The 16368-nt window shown below is 43.6% G+C and overlaps 1 protein-coding gene across 1 annotated transcript in view; it reads left to right on the top strand.

Annotated features, from left to right (window-relative positions):
* CACNA1B (calcium voltage-gated channel subunit alpha1 B) overlaps positions 1–16368 on the top strand; it is a 508111-nt gene that overhangs the window by 439639 nt on the left and 52104 nt on the right. The window contains exons 35-36 of the mRNA XM_054007857.1: positions 3791–3941; positions 13065–13192. Of these exons, the coding sequence (XP_053863832.1) occupies positions 3791–3941; positions 13065–13192 (279 nt within the window). The remainder of the gene's footprint in view (positions 1–3790; positions 3942–13064; positions 13193–16368) is intronic.

Genomic DNA, 16368 nt, shown 5'->3' with positions numbered 1-16368 from the left:
AAGTAATAGCAAAAAAATGTGTAAGTATATCAGAAGCAGGATGGGGGGACACTGGATGATCAAGATGCTAAAGGAGCACTCAAGGATGATAAAGCCATTGCAGAGAAACTAAATGAATTCTTTGCATCAGTCTTCATGGTTGCAAATGTGAGGGAGATTCCCAAACCTGAGCCATTCTTTTTAGGTGACAAATCTGAGGAACAGTCTCAGATTGAGTTGTCATTAGAGGTGGTTTTGGAACAAATCGATAAACTAAACAGTAATAAGTCACCAGGACCAGATGGTATTCACCCAAGACTTCTGAAGGAACTCAAATGTGAAATTGCAGGACTACTAGCTGTAGTCTGTAACCTATCATTTAAATCAGCTTCTGTACTAAATGACTGGAGGATAGCTAATGTGACACCAATTTTTAAAAAGGGCTCCAGAGGTGACCCCAGTAAGCCTAACTTCAATACCAGGTAAACTGGTTGAAACTATAGTAAAGAACGAAATTGTCAGAGACATAGATTAACATAATTTGTTGGGGAAGAGTCAACATGATTTTTGTGAAGGGAAATCATGCTTCACCAATCTACTAGAATTCTTTGAGGGGGTCAACAAGCATGTGGACAAAGGGGATCCAGTGGATATAGTATATTTAGATTTTCAGAAAACCTTCAACAAGGTTCCTCACCAAAGGCCATTAAGCAAAGTAAGCAGTCATGGGATAACAGGGAAGGTCCTCTCATGGATTGGTGACTGGTTAAAAGATAGGAAACAAAGGATAGGAATAAATGGTCAGTTTTCAGAATGGAGAGAGATATATAATGGTGTCCCCCAGGGGTCTGTACCGGGCCCAGTCCTATTCAACATATTCATAAATGATCTGGAAAAAGAGGTAAACAGTGAGGTGGCAAAATTTGCTGCTGATACAAAACTTCTCAAGACAGTTAAGTCCCAGGCAGACTGCGAAGAGCTACAAAAGGATTTCTCAAAACTGGGTGACTGGGCAACAAAATGGCAGATGAAAGTCAATGTTGATAAATGCAAAGTAATGCACAATGGAAAACATAATCCCAGCTAAACATATACAATGATGGTGTCTAAATTAGCTGTTACCACTCAAGAAAGAGGTCTTGGAGTCATTGTGAATAGTTCTCTGAAAACATCCACTCAATGTGCAGCGGCAGTCAAAAAAGAGAATAGAATGTTGGGAATCCTTAAGAAAGGGATAGATAATAAGACAGGAAATATCCCATTGCCTCTGTATAAATCCATGGTATGCCCAAATCTTGAATACTGCATGCAGATGTGGACACCCCATCTCAAAAAGATACATTGGAATTGGAAAAGGTTCATAAAAGGGCAACAAAAATTATTAGGGATATGGAACGGCTGCCATATGAGGAGAGATTAATAAGACTGGGACTTTTCAGCTTGGAAAAAAGATGACTAAGGGGGGATATGATAGAGGTCTATAAAATCATGACTGCTGTGGAGAAAGTAAATAAGGAAGTGTTATTTACTCCTTCTCATAACACAAGAACTAGGGGTCACCAAATGAAATTAATAGGGAGCAAGTTTAAAACAAACAAAAGGAAGTATTTTTTCACACAACGCACAGTCAACCTGTGGAACTCCTTGCCAGAGGATGTTATGAAGGCCAAGACTATAACAGGGTTCAAAAAAGAACTAGATAAATTGATGGAGGATAGGTCCATCAATGGCTATTAGGCAGGATTGGCAGGAATGGTGTCCCTAGCCTCTGTTTACCAGAAGCTGGGAATGGGCGACAGGAGACAGATCACTTGATGATTACCTGTTCTGTTCATTCCCTCTGGGGCATCTGGCATTGGCCACTGTCAGAAGACAGGATACTGGGCTAGATGGAGCTTTGGTCAGATCCAGTATGGCCGTTCTTATGTTCTTAACTGTAATAAAATCAGATTTTTTTCAATCTTGCCCCTGGATCCTTTGGGCCAGATCCTGGCCCCTGGTATAGCCCTTTTTTTTCACAGCTGCAGCAGCACGGGAGACTGTAAAGTTAGTTTAACCAGCCAGCTGAGGATACTCCTAGAATAGGGGGAATTCCTGAGTGGCCTAGAGCTGACTTTGCTACCTTTGTGCTATACCATCGCTGTAGAAGGGTGGACAAAGGTCTGGGGCCTGACTCTGGTGATCCCCAGTTGCACCTTGCACAACTTAGAGAAGTCTCATGGCTGCTCTGACTTGCACGAGGAATTGAACCAGCCCCAGGATCAGGGTCAAGGCACATGAGTCGGGTACTGTGTGGATGTTTTAACAGTTCATGCTGTAATATCCTATGGAGTTTGTCAAGTTTAGCGGGGGGGGGGGAGGGAAACACATGGAATAACAAATATGTTAGGACTTCAGATCTGCAGCACTTTACGCCCACTTTGCACAGGTGTAAACAGCTCCATAAGATTCCGGGCAATGGAGAATCAGGCCCTCTGGCTAGGGTGACCAGATGTCCCGATTTTATAGGGACAGTCCCAATTTTTGGGTCTTTTTCTTATATAGGCTCCTATTACCCCCCCACCCCAGTCCCGATTTTTCACATTTGCTGTCTGGTCACCCTACCTCTGGCAGAAGTTATGGACTTGATGCATCAATTATCGGGTGAAGTTCTTTGGCCTGTGATATACGGGAAGTCAGACTAGATTATCATAATGATCCCTTCTGGCTTTATAATCTATTAATCTGAAACTAAGTGTCAGAGGCAAGGTGGGTGAGGTAATGTATTTTATTGGACCAACTTCTGTTGGTGAGAAAGACAAGCTTTTCGAGACACACAGAGACACACAGAGCCAGTCTCTCTCACCAACAGAAGTTGGTCCAATAAAATATATTACCTCACCCACCTTGTCTAACATCCTGGGACCAACGTGGTGGCAATTACATTGCATACAAGTTAAGTTTCAGTCATTTGATGGAAGAATGCTTGGAAAAGAGACAAGAAGTGACTACTGCTATGGGAGAAGATACATTTGGCTGAGTGCCTCTGGGACTGGTGAATTTATTTATTTTTAAATAGCGTGTGACAGTTGGGAGTCACTTTGGGAAAATGTAAGGTTATATTTACATCTCTTTCTTACTACAGGAACTGCTGCTATATAGAATACAGGGAAAGAGAGAGGGGGGAAGAAGTTAAAGAAAAACCCAGGAGCCTTTCATAAGAGTGATAGGCCACAGTATTCTGATGCATCCACCTAAAATGATAGATTAAGACCGAAGAGTCTGTTTATATTTCACTTCCTGTCCGTTGGATTTTCAGCCACCATCAAGGCAGAGCTGTTGGGTTTGGGGTGTGGGGCGTTAAACTTCTTTGATTACATTTGTCCTTTGTACTTGACTGACTTTAATTAATCTATTTTCACTTTCCAGAAACAGATTCAGTTTATCCCATCTGAGCCTGTCAGGTTGATTTTGTTTCCCTGTAACATGGGGTGAGGGTAGGGAAATCTTTTTCATTTCTTTCTTTCACAAAGTTGGTAAATGAATCAGGTACAGTAAATGCCAGTGCAAACTGCTTCCAAGAATGCATACGAACACACACAAGCTAGCCATGGATGGAAGCAAGATGTAGTTTGTAACAAAAAATTGATAACGGAATTCAAAATAGAATTTAGAAAAGCTTGTTAGAGGGTGTCTTTTTGGTTAATTTGATCTCCTGTAACAGGCCCAGGTGTGCTGGGCAAAGCTCTGATTAGCTCTAATGGTGTACGTTTCTGTAGTCAAAAGAACTCACGCTTTTGCCTTTCATTGAATCTTTGTCCCCCATCTGTAGGAGTGCCACCGGGGAAGCTTGGCACGAGATCATGCTGTCCTGCCTCAGTAACAGAGCCTGCGACAAACTCTCCGGCCTCACCAAAAACGAATGTGGCAGTGACTTTGCCTATTTTTACTTCGTCTCTTTCATCTTCCTTTGTTCCTTTCTGGTAAGTCAGTCCCAGTTTCTGCTTCCTTTCTGTCTTATCAAACTGCAGGCATCACATCAGCCCTCACTAACTCCTCCAGCTCCCTTCGCACTTAGCACGAAGTAGGTCCCTCTTCTCCTTCCCACCTCCTTGTTTTCTGCTGCTCCCTAATGATGATTTAGACAACATTACAAGACAGTTCCATTAAAAAGCATTTATTATCATGGTGATAAAAACCCTTTAATCTCCAAAGAGATAAGTTAGTAATTAGTTTAATGCACCAGTTTTTATCTTTCTCCCCAGGAGGGGGAGGAGTCTAATTTATGGAATTAAACATTAATCTGTTTTGTCTCCATTTTTATATGGGCTTTTGAAGAATGGGATTCGGAATGGGGAGGGGTTGGGGAGGTAGGGACACCATCGGCTCTGTGTTGCTTTCAGAAAGCAGCAGGAAAGCACCAAGTTTGTATTTTATTTGTTGCGGGAAAAACCTGATAATTTTCCACTGATGGTGTTTGGGAAATTTTCAGTCATGACGGTGAAAGAAGCACACCACGCTGCTGTAGCTGATTCTCCCATTGTTCATCAGGCAGGACTGGAACTAGTCTTTTAACATAAACTATGTTTTGCAAATCCCTTGCAAACACATGAAAGGCTATCCATTCCTGGAGGCTGATTCCGCCTTCAGCGATGCTGGGTTTTATGCTGACATAACTCCATCAGTGTACGAGAATGGAGAATCAGGCACACAGGGAACAAACTCAGAGACTGAAGAGTTGAAATCACAGCTCTGAAACGTACCAGAAGGCAAATAGGATTTATCTGTTCTAGCCTACATATGATCCCTCACTGCTTTCCACTGTACAGACAAGAGATTGCCTTAAAATTTAAGAGCTGTTTATGGCTAGGTCTACACTACAGGGGAGGTCGACCTAAGATACGCAACTTCAGCTATGCGAATAGCGTAGCTGAAGTTGCGTATCTTAGGTCGACTAACCTGGCTGTGAGGATGGCGGTGAGTCGACCGCTGCTGCTCCCCCATCCGCTCCACTTCTGCCTTTCGCTGCGGTGGAGTTCCGGAGTCGACGGCAGAGCGATCGGGGATCGATTTTATCGCGTCTACACTAAAACGATCCCCGATAGATTGATCGCTACCCGCCGATCTGGCAGGTAGTGAAGACGTGCCCTGTGAATCAGAACTTCACAAATGCAGCCAATTGCTATTACCCACAAAAGACTCCGTCCAGGAAAACTAGCTTCATATAGCATTTATATATTGCAAGGAGACATACCACCTCCTAGGTCACCATGAGGTCTTTTGGCCAACTGGAGCCTTCTCCTTGGCATCTGACATCTCACTCCTCCCTGTGTGGATTAAAATTTGTAGCACCTTGGAAGCTGATAAAAAGTTACTGCTCCATTTACTGATTCCTTTAGCACTCCACCACTTTAAAGCTTTCCTTGTACAAATCCCTAACCTAACATCAGAAATTCTCTATTTTAAAGTCCATTAACATTCCTCAGGTTCTCCCTGCCCCCTCTTCCCCCGTGGAAAAACCTCACCGAATCACGCCAACTTTCACACTCAAAATGGAGTAGCGGAATGGGAGGCTGGCGTACATCTGTGACCTATACAGCCCTGAATGATCTTACGCCTTGAGTCAATGCTTCCGAAAGCTCTGGGCTGACACCCTTCGTTCATTGGCAGGCCATGGGGAGGCCCCAGGCTGAAGAGTTAAGGAAAGAGGCGGGGCTCCCAAAATAGAGCGTGAAAAGTAAGCCAGCTGCAATATTTCAGGACACACTCATTACTCATTTTTAAAAATGTACTTGGCACTTCATTGCAATAAAACATGTGGTTCCCCACAAACGATTAAACCATTATAGAGCAGCGGCCTTGCCAGCAGGGTGTGTATTTATGGTTTATTAGATTTTGTTACATCACGGAGTTGGGGGAAACTATGTAATGTATTGGTTTTTAACATTACTTCAGGGGCTTTAAGGATGTCCGGTTTGACATCATTTTCCTTGTTTAATTTGCACTCTTTGATATAAAGTGAAACTAAAAAATAGAGCAACTGTAAAAGTTGCTCTGTAGCAGTTAAATAAACCTGTATAGAACCCAGCCCTGTATTGGGGACTACACAAAACTGCACCACCTTCATGGGAGAACAACCTCCCATAGCTTCCCAGTTCACCTGCTGTGTCCTCACTTAGGGCTGGTCTACACTGGCTGGTGGCGGGGAAGCGATCTAAGATACGCAGCTATGCTATTCACGTAGCTAAAGTCGAAGTATCTTAGTTCGACTTACCTGGCCGTCCTCACGGCAGCAAGTCGACCGCTGCGGATCCCCCTTCTACTCTGCTTACTCCTCCTGCCGAGGTGAAGTACGGGCGTCGATTCGGGGATCGATTTATCGCGTCTAGACGAGACACAATAAATCGATCCCTGATAGATCAATTACTACCCGCCGATCCGGCGGGTAGTGTAGACATGGCCCTGGGCAGTGCAACATGCACTCCCCCCTGTGGCCAACCACCTCTTCTGTGCAGTGCAGAAAGAGGAGAGGAGACAGGGTCCTGCCCCTGACTCCTACTCTGAGGCTTGGGGGGGGCTATAACAGGTTGTAAGAGAATCATTTTCTTTGATCCTAAGGGGGGTGAGCAGATACTCCCAACCTGAACCTGATCCAACACTCAGTGGAGTCAGAAGAAAGGCTCCAATCGACTTCTTTGGATCAAGCCCCAAACTTGAAAAAGATGCCATGGATGTGAGGACTTTAGGATTGCAATTATTATGTGTGGAACAGCCTGCTGTGTAGCTAATGTGTATCAGAGAACACATGGTCAGATGTACATACTAGCCAACTGTACTGATCAGTTCCACAAAATGAGCCGAGTACCTTCAGCAGGAATTATTTCATTGGCCTCAGCTGCCCTGGAGTAGTTAGTGGCCTCCAGTGCCAGGCAGGCAGGAGGGTAGCTGTATGAAAGCCATCAGGTTTCTACCATGTAAACTCTCACCTCCTTAAATAGCCACCTCTTCTTATTGGTGTTTCTGCCTGAGGAGGCAATATTAAGTGTAACTGCGCCTAATGCATTTTGGGGGTAGCAGAAGGGATCCTGAAAAAGTATAGTGTAGGAGTAACCTTTTCGAAAGTGCCCAAGTGATTTAGGAGTCTAAGTCCTATGATCAAAAAAGATTTAGGTATTAAAAAACCTAAGTCCCACTGATTTTCATTCAGATTTAGTCTCCTAAGTGTCTCTTACTTTGTAAAATGGGACTTATGCTCGTAAGTGACTTAAGCACTTTCAACGGTCCATTTCCAGATCCTTAAGAAGATCAGAACGGCCATACTGGGTCAAACCAATAGTCCATCTAGCCCAGTACCGTGTCTCTGACAGTGGCCAGCGTGAGATGCTTCAGAGGGAATGAACAGAACAGGGTAATTTTGAGTGATCCATCCCATTGCCCAGTCCCAGTTTCTGGCAGTTGGAGGTTTAGGGACACCCAGAGCATAGAATTGTGTCCCTGACCATCTTGGCTTATAACTATTGATAGACCTATCTTCCATGAAAGTATCACATTGTTTTTTGAACTCAGTTATACTTTTGGCCTTCACAATAGCCCATGATAATGAGTTCCACAAGTTGCCTGTGCGTTGTGTGAGGAAGTACCTCCTTTTCTTTGGTTTAAACCTGCTGCCTATTAATTTCATTGGGTGATCTCTAATTCTTGTGTTATGTGAATGGGTATATAACACATCCCTCTTCACTTCTCTATACCACCCATGATTTTGAAGACCTCTGTCATATCCCCCGTAAATCATCTCTTTTCTAAACCGAACAGTCCCAGTTAGAGTCCTGCACAGATAGAAAATTTGTATCTGCATCTAATCCACAATCTGCAAAAATGGTCCGCGGATATCCACATCCGCAGATGCAGATATCCGCGGATTTGCAGGGTTCTAGTCCCAGTCGTTTTAATCTGTCCTCGTATGGAAACTGTTCCATACCCCTAATTACTGTCGTTGCCCTTCTCCGCACCTTTTCCAATTCCAATATATCTTTTTTGAGCTGGGGCAACCAGAGTGGCATGCAATATTCAAGGTGTGGACATAGTACGGCATTATATAGTGGCATTTCTGTTTTATTATCTATCCCTTTCCTAATGGTTCCTAGCATTCTGTTTGCATTTTTGACTGCCACTGTTTTCCACTATGACTCCAATATCTCTTTCTTGAGTGGTAACAGATAACTTAGACTCCATCATTTTTGAGTATAGTTGGGATTATTTTTTCCAGTGTGCGTTACTTTGCATTTATCAGCATTGAATTTCATCTGCAATATTGTTGCCCAGTCACCCAGTTTGATGAGTAACTCTTCACATTCAGCTTTGGACTTAATTATCTTGAGTAATTCTGTGTCATCTGCAAATATTGCCAACTCACTGTTCATCCCCTTTTCCAGATCATTTATTTATATGTTGAACAGCACTGGTCCCAGTACAAGATCCTTGAGGACCTTACTATTTGCCTCTCTCCACTGTGAAAATTGACCATTTATTCCTACTCTTGGTTTCCTATCTTTTAATTAGTTACTAATCCATAAGAGGACCTTCTTATCCCATGACTGTACTTTTCTTAAGAACCTTTGTGGTGGGACCTTCTCAAAGGCTTTCTAAAAGTCCAGGTACACTTATTGACTGGATCACCCTTGTCCAATGCTTGTTGACACCCTGAAAGAATTCTAGTAGATTGGAGCATGGGACTGAGAATAAGGATACCTGGATTCTGTTCTCCACTTTAACAGGTAATCAAGTCAATTCACTTTTCTGTGCCTCAGTTTCCTTGCCTGTAAAATGGGATTAGTAATACCATGTAAATTGGAAGAAAGGTCTAAAGAGTGATTAATTGACATTCATATAGTATATTACTGTGGCAGTAAGTTAGGGATTGGGGATGTCTTTATTAGTGGGTCATGAGTAACAGCAATAGCACATCCTGTACACGATCCCCCAACCAAAGATCCACCCCCTCTTCCTTGTGAGTACGGAAGGATGCAGGGTTCTTTTAAACAGCACAAACTCAAACCCCAGACTTAATTGCCTGGTTTCATTTTAATGACTTGCAGATGCTGCTGAGCTGGATACAGCTAAATTCTGTTTAATTGTGTTGATCACAAGCAGAGAGCTGGCAAACTGCTCCGCTGCACTATTTCCTGGTGCGCAGATGTCATGCCACGAAGCAGCACCCACTTCAGCATATCAGCGCCGGGAATAGAGAGCAGAAATATAGAAAGCTGCCTTGTGCTTCTCAGGTCTTTATCTGGCACAGGGGCATCACCTCCACCTTTTGGGTGAGAGAAACTAACAAGACCTTATTTGTCTTTTGTGACCTTCCTAGCCTACCTTCTGAGCCCGATTCAACTCCTGCTGAAGTCAGTGTGAGGTTTTCCATAGACTTTAATAGAAGTTGGGTTGGACCCTTATCTCTCAGGAACATTTGCCAACCTGTGTATTAAGATCTTGCCATTGGAGGCAGAGGCCTTTTGCATGCTATCCTTCTCATCCCTGGAGTCCCTTTGAGGAGTCTCATCTCTGAGATCCTAACAGAGGACCTCCAGGTTCAAAACCCGTTCATCTGAGCTGTTGTGTCTTGAGTTGCTCTGATCTGAGCAGCACTGGGAAATGTTCTCAGGAGAGGAGCTGCATACGTCCGAATGATGGGTTAGTTGATTGGAGCACTTTCTGCCTGCATTATGAATAAGGAAACAATGTTTCTCCAGAGAGAGAGAGTGAGTCACCTTGTACCAGTTATGCCCGGGATTGTATCATGCTGCATAACTGCCTCAGTAACGGAGAGAGATGTTTCCTGTTACAATAATACACATATTGAATTTCACACTGGCGAAAGGTGCTGGATTAGCAGCCCTGAAGAACAAACTCCTCTCTTTATCCACTGCAGCAAGTAGAATGGGAAGCAGTGTCCCAGTGTTCTCCAGCGTGCTTCAATCCTGCCAGGCAGGGACTGTCTTTAGGCAATGAGAAGGAACTTTACTCTCCATGGCCCATTCAGTCCTTGACTCTCTGTGGAGGGGGTCATAAAGGGAGCGTAAGGTAGTGTGCTCACCACCTGTGGTGTCCCCTTGCGTCAGGGTGCGAAGCTGCAAGGGGACATTGTTCCCAGCACCTCCTACTGGCCATCTGCCTCTGTCTGGGCCTTCTGTGGCTCAGCCCTCTGGCCAAGTCATAAAGTCCAAACAAATCCAGTGTAATAATTCTTTGGCCTCTCTCGGGCCAAACTAGTAGCTACTACTTCTCCAGCAGGATTCCCCCAGGGACTCTGGCACTTTATCTCTGGGGTTGCCCTGCTCCCATGGGAGCCTGACCTGCCTTCTATCCATTTGTCACATTCTGGGGTGCAATCCAGACCAGTGAGGGGGTTTGCCATCACCTGCCATGTACCCCTGGGTGCCTCAGTTCTCTGCTGCATGCAGATGACACCCTGAGTGTCTATGCCCTACACATCCCTGGATCAGCAACTCTGACCCCAGCAGCCTGCCTACAACTCCACCCTGGCTTCCCCCAGCATTGGTTACTACTAGCAGGGTGACCCCAACACACTCCCAGTCCCAAATATTCCCAAACCCATGTGCTCTGCAATTTCCAGTCCTCTCCTGCAATATTCAGAGGAACAATAAGGTCGGTTTGACGCTTTAAAGAGAGAAACCCCAACATCTTATCACTCTAACTGGAGTTAACAAGCACTTTAGTTCTAACACAGCACTGCTGGTTTAGATTAAAAGTAAAACAAGTTTATTATTTACAACTTAGAAGATGGGATTTTAAGTGATTTCAAGTATAAGAGAAAAAGTTAGAAATGGTTACAAGAAAACAAAAGTGAAACATGCTTTCTAGTAACTAAAACTCAACCTGGCAACATAAAGTGTGGGTTCACAATGGCTTTTCTCACCCACAGTCTTCCAGCAGGACAGCTGAACCTACACACACACACACACACACGTCAAGATCTTTTCTGGAAGCCCAAAATGCTGGTTCCTTTATCTTCTTAGGAGAACTTGGGTTCCTTGCCTCTTTCTTTTATAGTCTAGTGAACGTCTGAAATGGATTCTTCTGAAGGTCATCCCCCAAAGTAAAGTTTATTCAATTTGTGAGGAAGGGACATGAAGTCTGGTGGTGAAGGACACTCCATGCCGTTTGCGAAAATGCAAATTGTTCTGTTTCTTGCAATCTCCTCCCCTTCTTAGCTTTATGGGCCTGTTTATTGCATATGTGTAAATTAAGGGAACTCATGTTCCTTTGTTTAGGACAAACCTGTTTAACCCTTTTACCCAAGCCAGGCTGTCTGGTCTTGAACATGGGCCAGTATCGTCATACAAAGGGAATTCAGAACTTGACCTGTAATGTTGCTACATACATTTCATCCTGACATCATTGACCAGTGAGCAATTACTTTGTGCAGTGCTACCTCATAAGGTACAAAGATTATTAAAATAGTGTGTAGGGTGTGGTTACAGGAGTTCTTAGGGTCACACCGTTGTAGGCCCTAGCTCAGGGCTTTCCCCCACAGGAGTCTACTCTGCTCCCAACGGGTTTCTTCTGCCACATCACGCTCCTTCTTACTCCCTTCCACTTAGCCAGTTTCCACCCGCAAGGCTCTGTGGGACGGAGGCCTATGCCCATTCTCGTCCCAGAGCCTAATAACAGGAGCTCTGCCACTGCTTCCCTTCTCCAGACCCGGACAGTTCTCTTGGCATTCTCACTGTCAACTCCAAGCCCTCATTCAGGGCCTGCTCCCACACAGACCTGTTCTACCCCCTGTGGGCTCCTTCCAGCCTGCGCCAGCGGCATGGCTTCTCTAGAGAGAGAACCTTTTCTCTCCCCCTTCCTTCTCATCAATGTGCCCTTTATTCTGTTCTAGCAGCCTCTTTCTAGCTAAAGCTGCTCCCTTGCTCATTAGCAGAAGGGGCATCACCTGGAGCACCTGATTGCTGCCAGGTGTAGCCCACAAGGTTTTCAAGAGTCAAGTAGGCCCTAATTCTCCTGAAGAGCCATTAGCCCCATGACAGATTAGTGCCCTTTGCGGTGTTGGGCTTTGTGATGCGCATGCCTGGGAAATGGACTTAGACCAGCAGCTCTTTTTATATGGGCCACTGATCATCCTAAAACAACCTTAATGCTGCCAAAAAGAATGGGCCAAATGGAGTTCCTGATCCTGGCTCTGCGGCCAGGAAGAAAAAACTAAGCCAGCATATTCTAATCTTATTTCTTGACACTCACAGCAGACTTCTAAACCAGGAGTTCTCAAAGGTTCTCTACCCAGAACCCCCCAAAACAATCAGTGGCGATGGTTCCAATCCCACAATCCTTTGCAGTCACATCCTATGTCTCTTTGGCATCCTGGCAAGAAAACATGGCAATTTTGGGGTGGGGGGGTGTCTGATGTAGGTGGTTGATGGCGGTGGGTTTGTGGATTCTGGAGAGGAAAGTGGGTGCTATTGGATGGGGACCGACCTTCTGAGTGGAGAGCTGCTGGTACTGGGGAGATTTTGGTGGAGGGGCAGGAGCTGTTGTCTGGGGATGCTGAGGCAGAGATGGATGTATGGAGTGGAGGGGAACATGCTGCTGGGCATTGGTGGAAGGGTTGCAGATCCTGTTAGTTGCAAGGATGGGCAGGGTGCTTCCTCTTCTCCCTTGCCTCTCCATGTGCCTGCACCCTGCTCTGCTCCTGCAGTGACTGACGCTCCGGGAAAAGGAAAGTGCATTTAGCCTGTGGAGTCGGGTTGGGCAGGTCTCCTGTTAACATGCTATTGTTAATGAATGAGGAGCTATGATTACAGGCCCCAAAGGAGGATTTCTCCAGTTCTTGTTGGCCTGAAGGGTGAATAGTGGCTGCAGTGCCACGTCCAATGAGGATGAGGGTGCAACCAAGATTAAAAATTGGGGGACTTCAAGACAAACATAGGGATGTGGAGAAAGCACACCTCCCACTAAGCAAATACGTGTATTCTCAACTTGCAGCTTCATTCTTCCACCTTCTTCAGTTACACATCTTACATCGAATCCACAAGGTAAAAGGCAAGTGTGTTTCTTTCCTCCCCCACCCCAACATCCTTATGCAGATGTTGAACCTGTTTGTGGCTGTAATCATGGACAACTTTGAGTACCTGACACGAGACTCTTCCATCCTAGGACCCCATCACCTGGATGAGTTCATTCGGGTCTGGGCTGAATACGACCCAGCTGCCTGGTATGTACACAGCATATATTTATATCGACAATATATATATAGACATAGTCCATATACTGTTTTAACGTGACTACAAGTCCACAAGGAAAACAAAATCCAGAGCTGAAAAGAGGTGGAGAGGTGAACATTGCAACCCAGATTCACTCTGCACTTGAGATTAACAAATCTGATGTAATTACAGGGGAATTTCCTTTTAGCTGACATGGGAACCAGAAAAGAAAGAAAACTCAAACCCTTAACAGTGCCAGAAAACGAATGGGTCCGATGCAAACAGAGTGCCTGATCCTAGCTCCATGGTCATGCAGAAAAGGCATTTATTATTTCTGGAAACACAACAGAACACCTTTGGTTTTCATTTCCCAATGTGAAGGGGAAAGAAAGTAGAATCTCTCGCCATCTTAAGCGTGTTAGTTAACACTTGAAATTAAGTTCTCCCAAACCCAGTCTAGATACACAAAGATTATGCAGCATTTGTTAATAGACAAGAATTGCCTTAATCATTTAAAATAATAAAATACAGGAGCATGTATTTGTTTTGAGGTCATGGGAAACCAGTGAAGCTTTCTTTTCACGTTTTCAAGGTGCCATTCCTCCCTAAAGAGTGTGGCCCTGATTTGCCACTACTTTGCACATCGAGTCATCACTTTCAGCTGTGCAACTTGTGTGTAAAATGCTACCAAATCATAATCCTCCACTCACGCCCGGTAGCATTTTACATCCGCTCTGAACAGGTGTGCGGGACAACACAGGTTGCAAGGCAGTGGGGGAAGGACTGAATATTTGTTAATAGAGCATTGGTTTGCTTAAAACATACAACTTAAATAGAGAAGAAGCATCAGAAATTGTGTTTTGATCCTGGAAACATCCACTGAATGGCAGCAATTCACAGATGAAATCTTTGATCTTTTTAAGAATACGTTGTTTTTTGGGCAAGAGGTTGAAAGCTGAGACGTGTAAAGCAATAAAGAGAAGAAAAACCAATAAACCTAACTTCTCTGAGCCTTTCAATTCCCAGTGAATCTCCAATAAAACATCCTTGGTATACAGGCTTGTTAAGGGAAAGGGTTTTTTTCTCCCAGCCAGAAAGTGAGGTTTTCAATTAAATCTGCCTTGGATTTTTTGTTTTTTAATCCAAATACAGTAGTGGAGGAACCTACACACAACTTGCTGGGTCCCTCGTGGCAGGAAACACTGCAATAAGAGGAGCAAGAGAGTGTTACCACAGACCAGGAGGTCAGGCTGGAAGAGTTTTAGCGTAGAGATGAAGTGGAGGTTGGCTCCCACAAGGTTGCCTTGTTACCAGGTCCGGAGCAAAGTTTGCTTGAAAACATTGCAACAAATGTAGGAGAGAAAAGCATTCGGTGACGTGCCACCTTTCTGACAAAGCAGGACATTTAGCCTCTACAGAAGGCTTTAAAAGGGCAAAGAGAGCTCCATAAACCTGAAGGTTTTAGATGCTCTGAGGTGCAGTCAGAACCATTGGAAATTGTATATTGGAGACAATTTTTTTTTTACAAACTACCACCCAATTCTTATCCCCCATCCTCCGCACTAAGTCACTGGGCAATGTGTTTCCCACAAAATACAGCTCTCTTGTGAAAAGGCTTCAGACTTGTACATCTGCAACACACAAGCTGCTTCCAACCCCTTAATGCTTTTCGTCCTGTTTTTGTTCCCCCCACAAGCAGAGCTGAAGATGTAGGGGAAATGTTTATAGACATGAACTTAAACCCCTAATAAGAATGCACTTAAGCCGGTTTAAATCAAACTTAAACTAATTTGGTTTAATGTAGTAGCTTTAGTACAGTGGGTAAATCTGTTTAAACATAATTTATACCATCTCAAGTGCATCCACATTAGGGATTTGAACCAGTATAACTAGATTTTAGTTAGTGCAAGTTTCTAATACAGACCAGTCCTTATATAATAGCTGATCAGCAATTGGGGGTTATTTTTCATTTGCAAATCCTGTCCACCTTCTTACCACTGATGGGAAACTCCGTGAGGCTGAAAATTTGGGAATGTCCATTCTCCCTTAACAAATAACTTCAACTCCCATGAGCACCAATGAGAGAAATTACCTGTGTACAAGAAAAAAACCCAATGCGCTTTTCCTAAGATTCAGATGCTCAGACCCTGGGGGTCATAAGGAGGGTGTTTTCTGCATGATTTCCTCACTCTTCTGATTCTGAAGTGAATGATTAAAATGGTTTTAAATGACACTTATTTTTAAAAAGGAATGAATGGAGACTGTACTATGTCACGGATGAAGATCAGGGAGCTTCAGTCTCTGATTTACTCTAGTTTTCCACTGGTGTGACTCCATTGACTTCGATGGAGTTACTCCCAAAGTGCAACTGTGTAAATCAAAGGGGAATCAGGACTTTTGATATCTTAGGCCTTGAGCCTTCAAAAACAGGCCTTTGCAGAATTTTACACATGCAAGTAGTTCCATTGAAGTCCCATACATCAACTAAGCATATTCTTAAGTGTTTGCAGGTTTGAGGCTAAAATATCAGTGATATACACTTTCTGAGATAAGACCTTTTCTTCATAATGCAGGTGTTTACATGTCATGGGGAATAATAGATAATTATAATAATTTGCATGTAAGAGGATTATACGACAGTGTGATCTAGATTGAGGCAAACTAGATTATTATTCCTACTTTTATCAATGACTTACTTTGTGACCTTTGTCAAGCCACTTAACCTCTGTATGCCTCAGTTTGCCCATCAATAAAATGAACAGAATAATGCCTTATCCAGCTTTGTAAGCTATTTGAGACTCCTAGATGAAAGGCGAAGTGTGAGTGCAAAGTGCAAATATTATTATGTATAGGGTAATAGTTATATATTTATTTTAATATTTTATGTCTTTAAAATATTATCTTCAGTGTCACCATCGTTCTCCTGGTTATTATGTCTTTAAACTTTCTTGGGGGGAAATAATCAAAATGTTGAGAAAAAGGTAAAAGCAGAGAAAATGTTACTATTGTTTTAAAAAAGTTTTTTGCTAAATAGAAGGTAAATATGGTAATGCTGATGGATTAAAGGATGGTAGAAACACCATACATCAGAGAGAGAGAGAGAGGGAGCTATGAACCCTACTAATCTGGTTCTGGGGAAAATCTATCACATGTAAACTGATACTGACAAATGGCAATCTCACATTAA

This window comes from Malaclemys terrapin, chromosome 17, assembly GCF_027887155.1.
Source record: "Malaclemys terrapin pileata isolate rMalTer1 chromosome 17, rMalTer1.hap1, whole genome shotgun sequence".
Taxonomy (NCBI): Eukaryota; Metazoa; Chordata; order Testudines; family Emydidae; genus Malaclemys; species Malaclemys terrapin.
The sequence above is the reverse complement of the archived record's forward strand: the minus strand, read 5'-3'. Positions and strand labels throughout refer to the sequence as shown.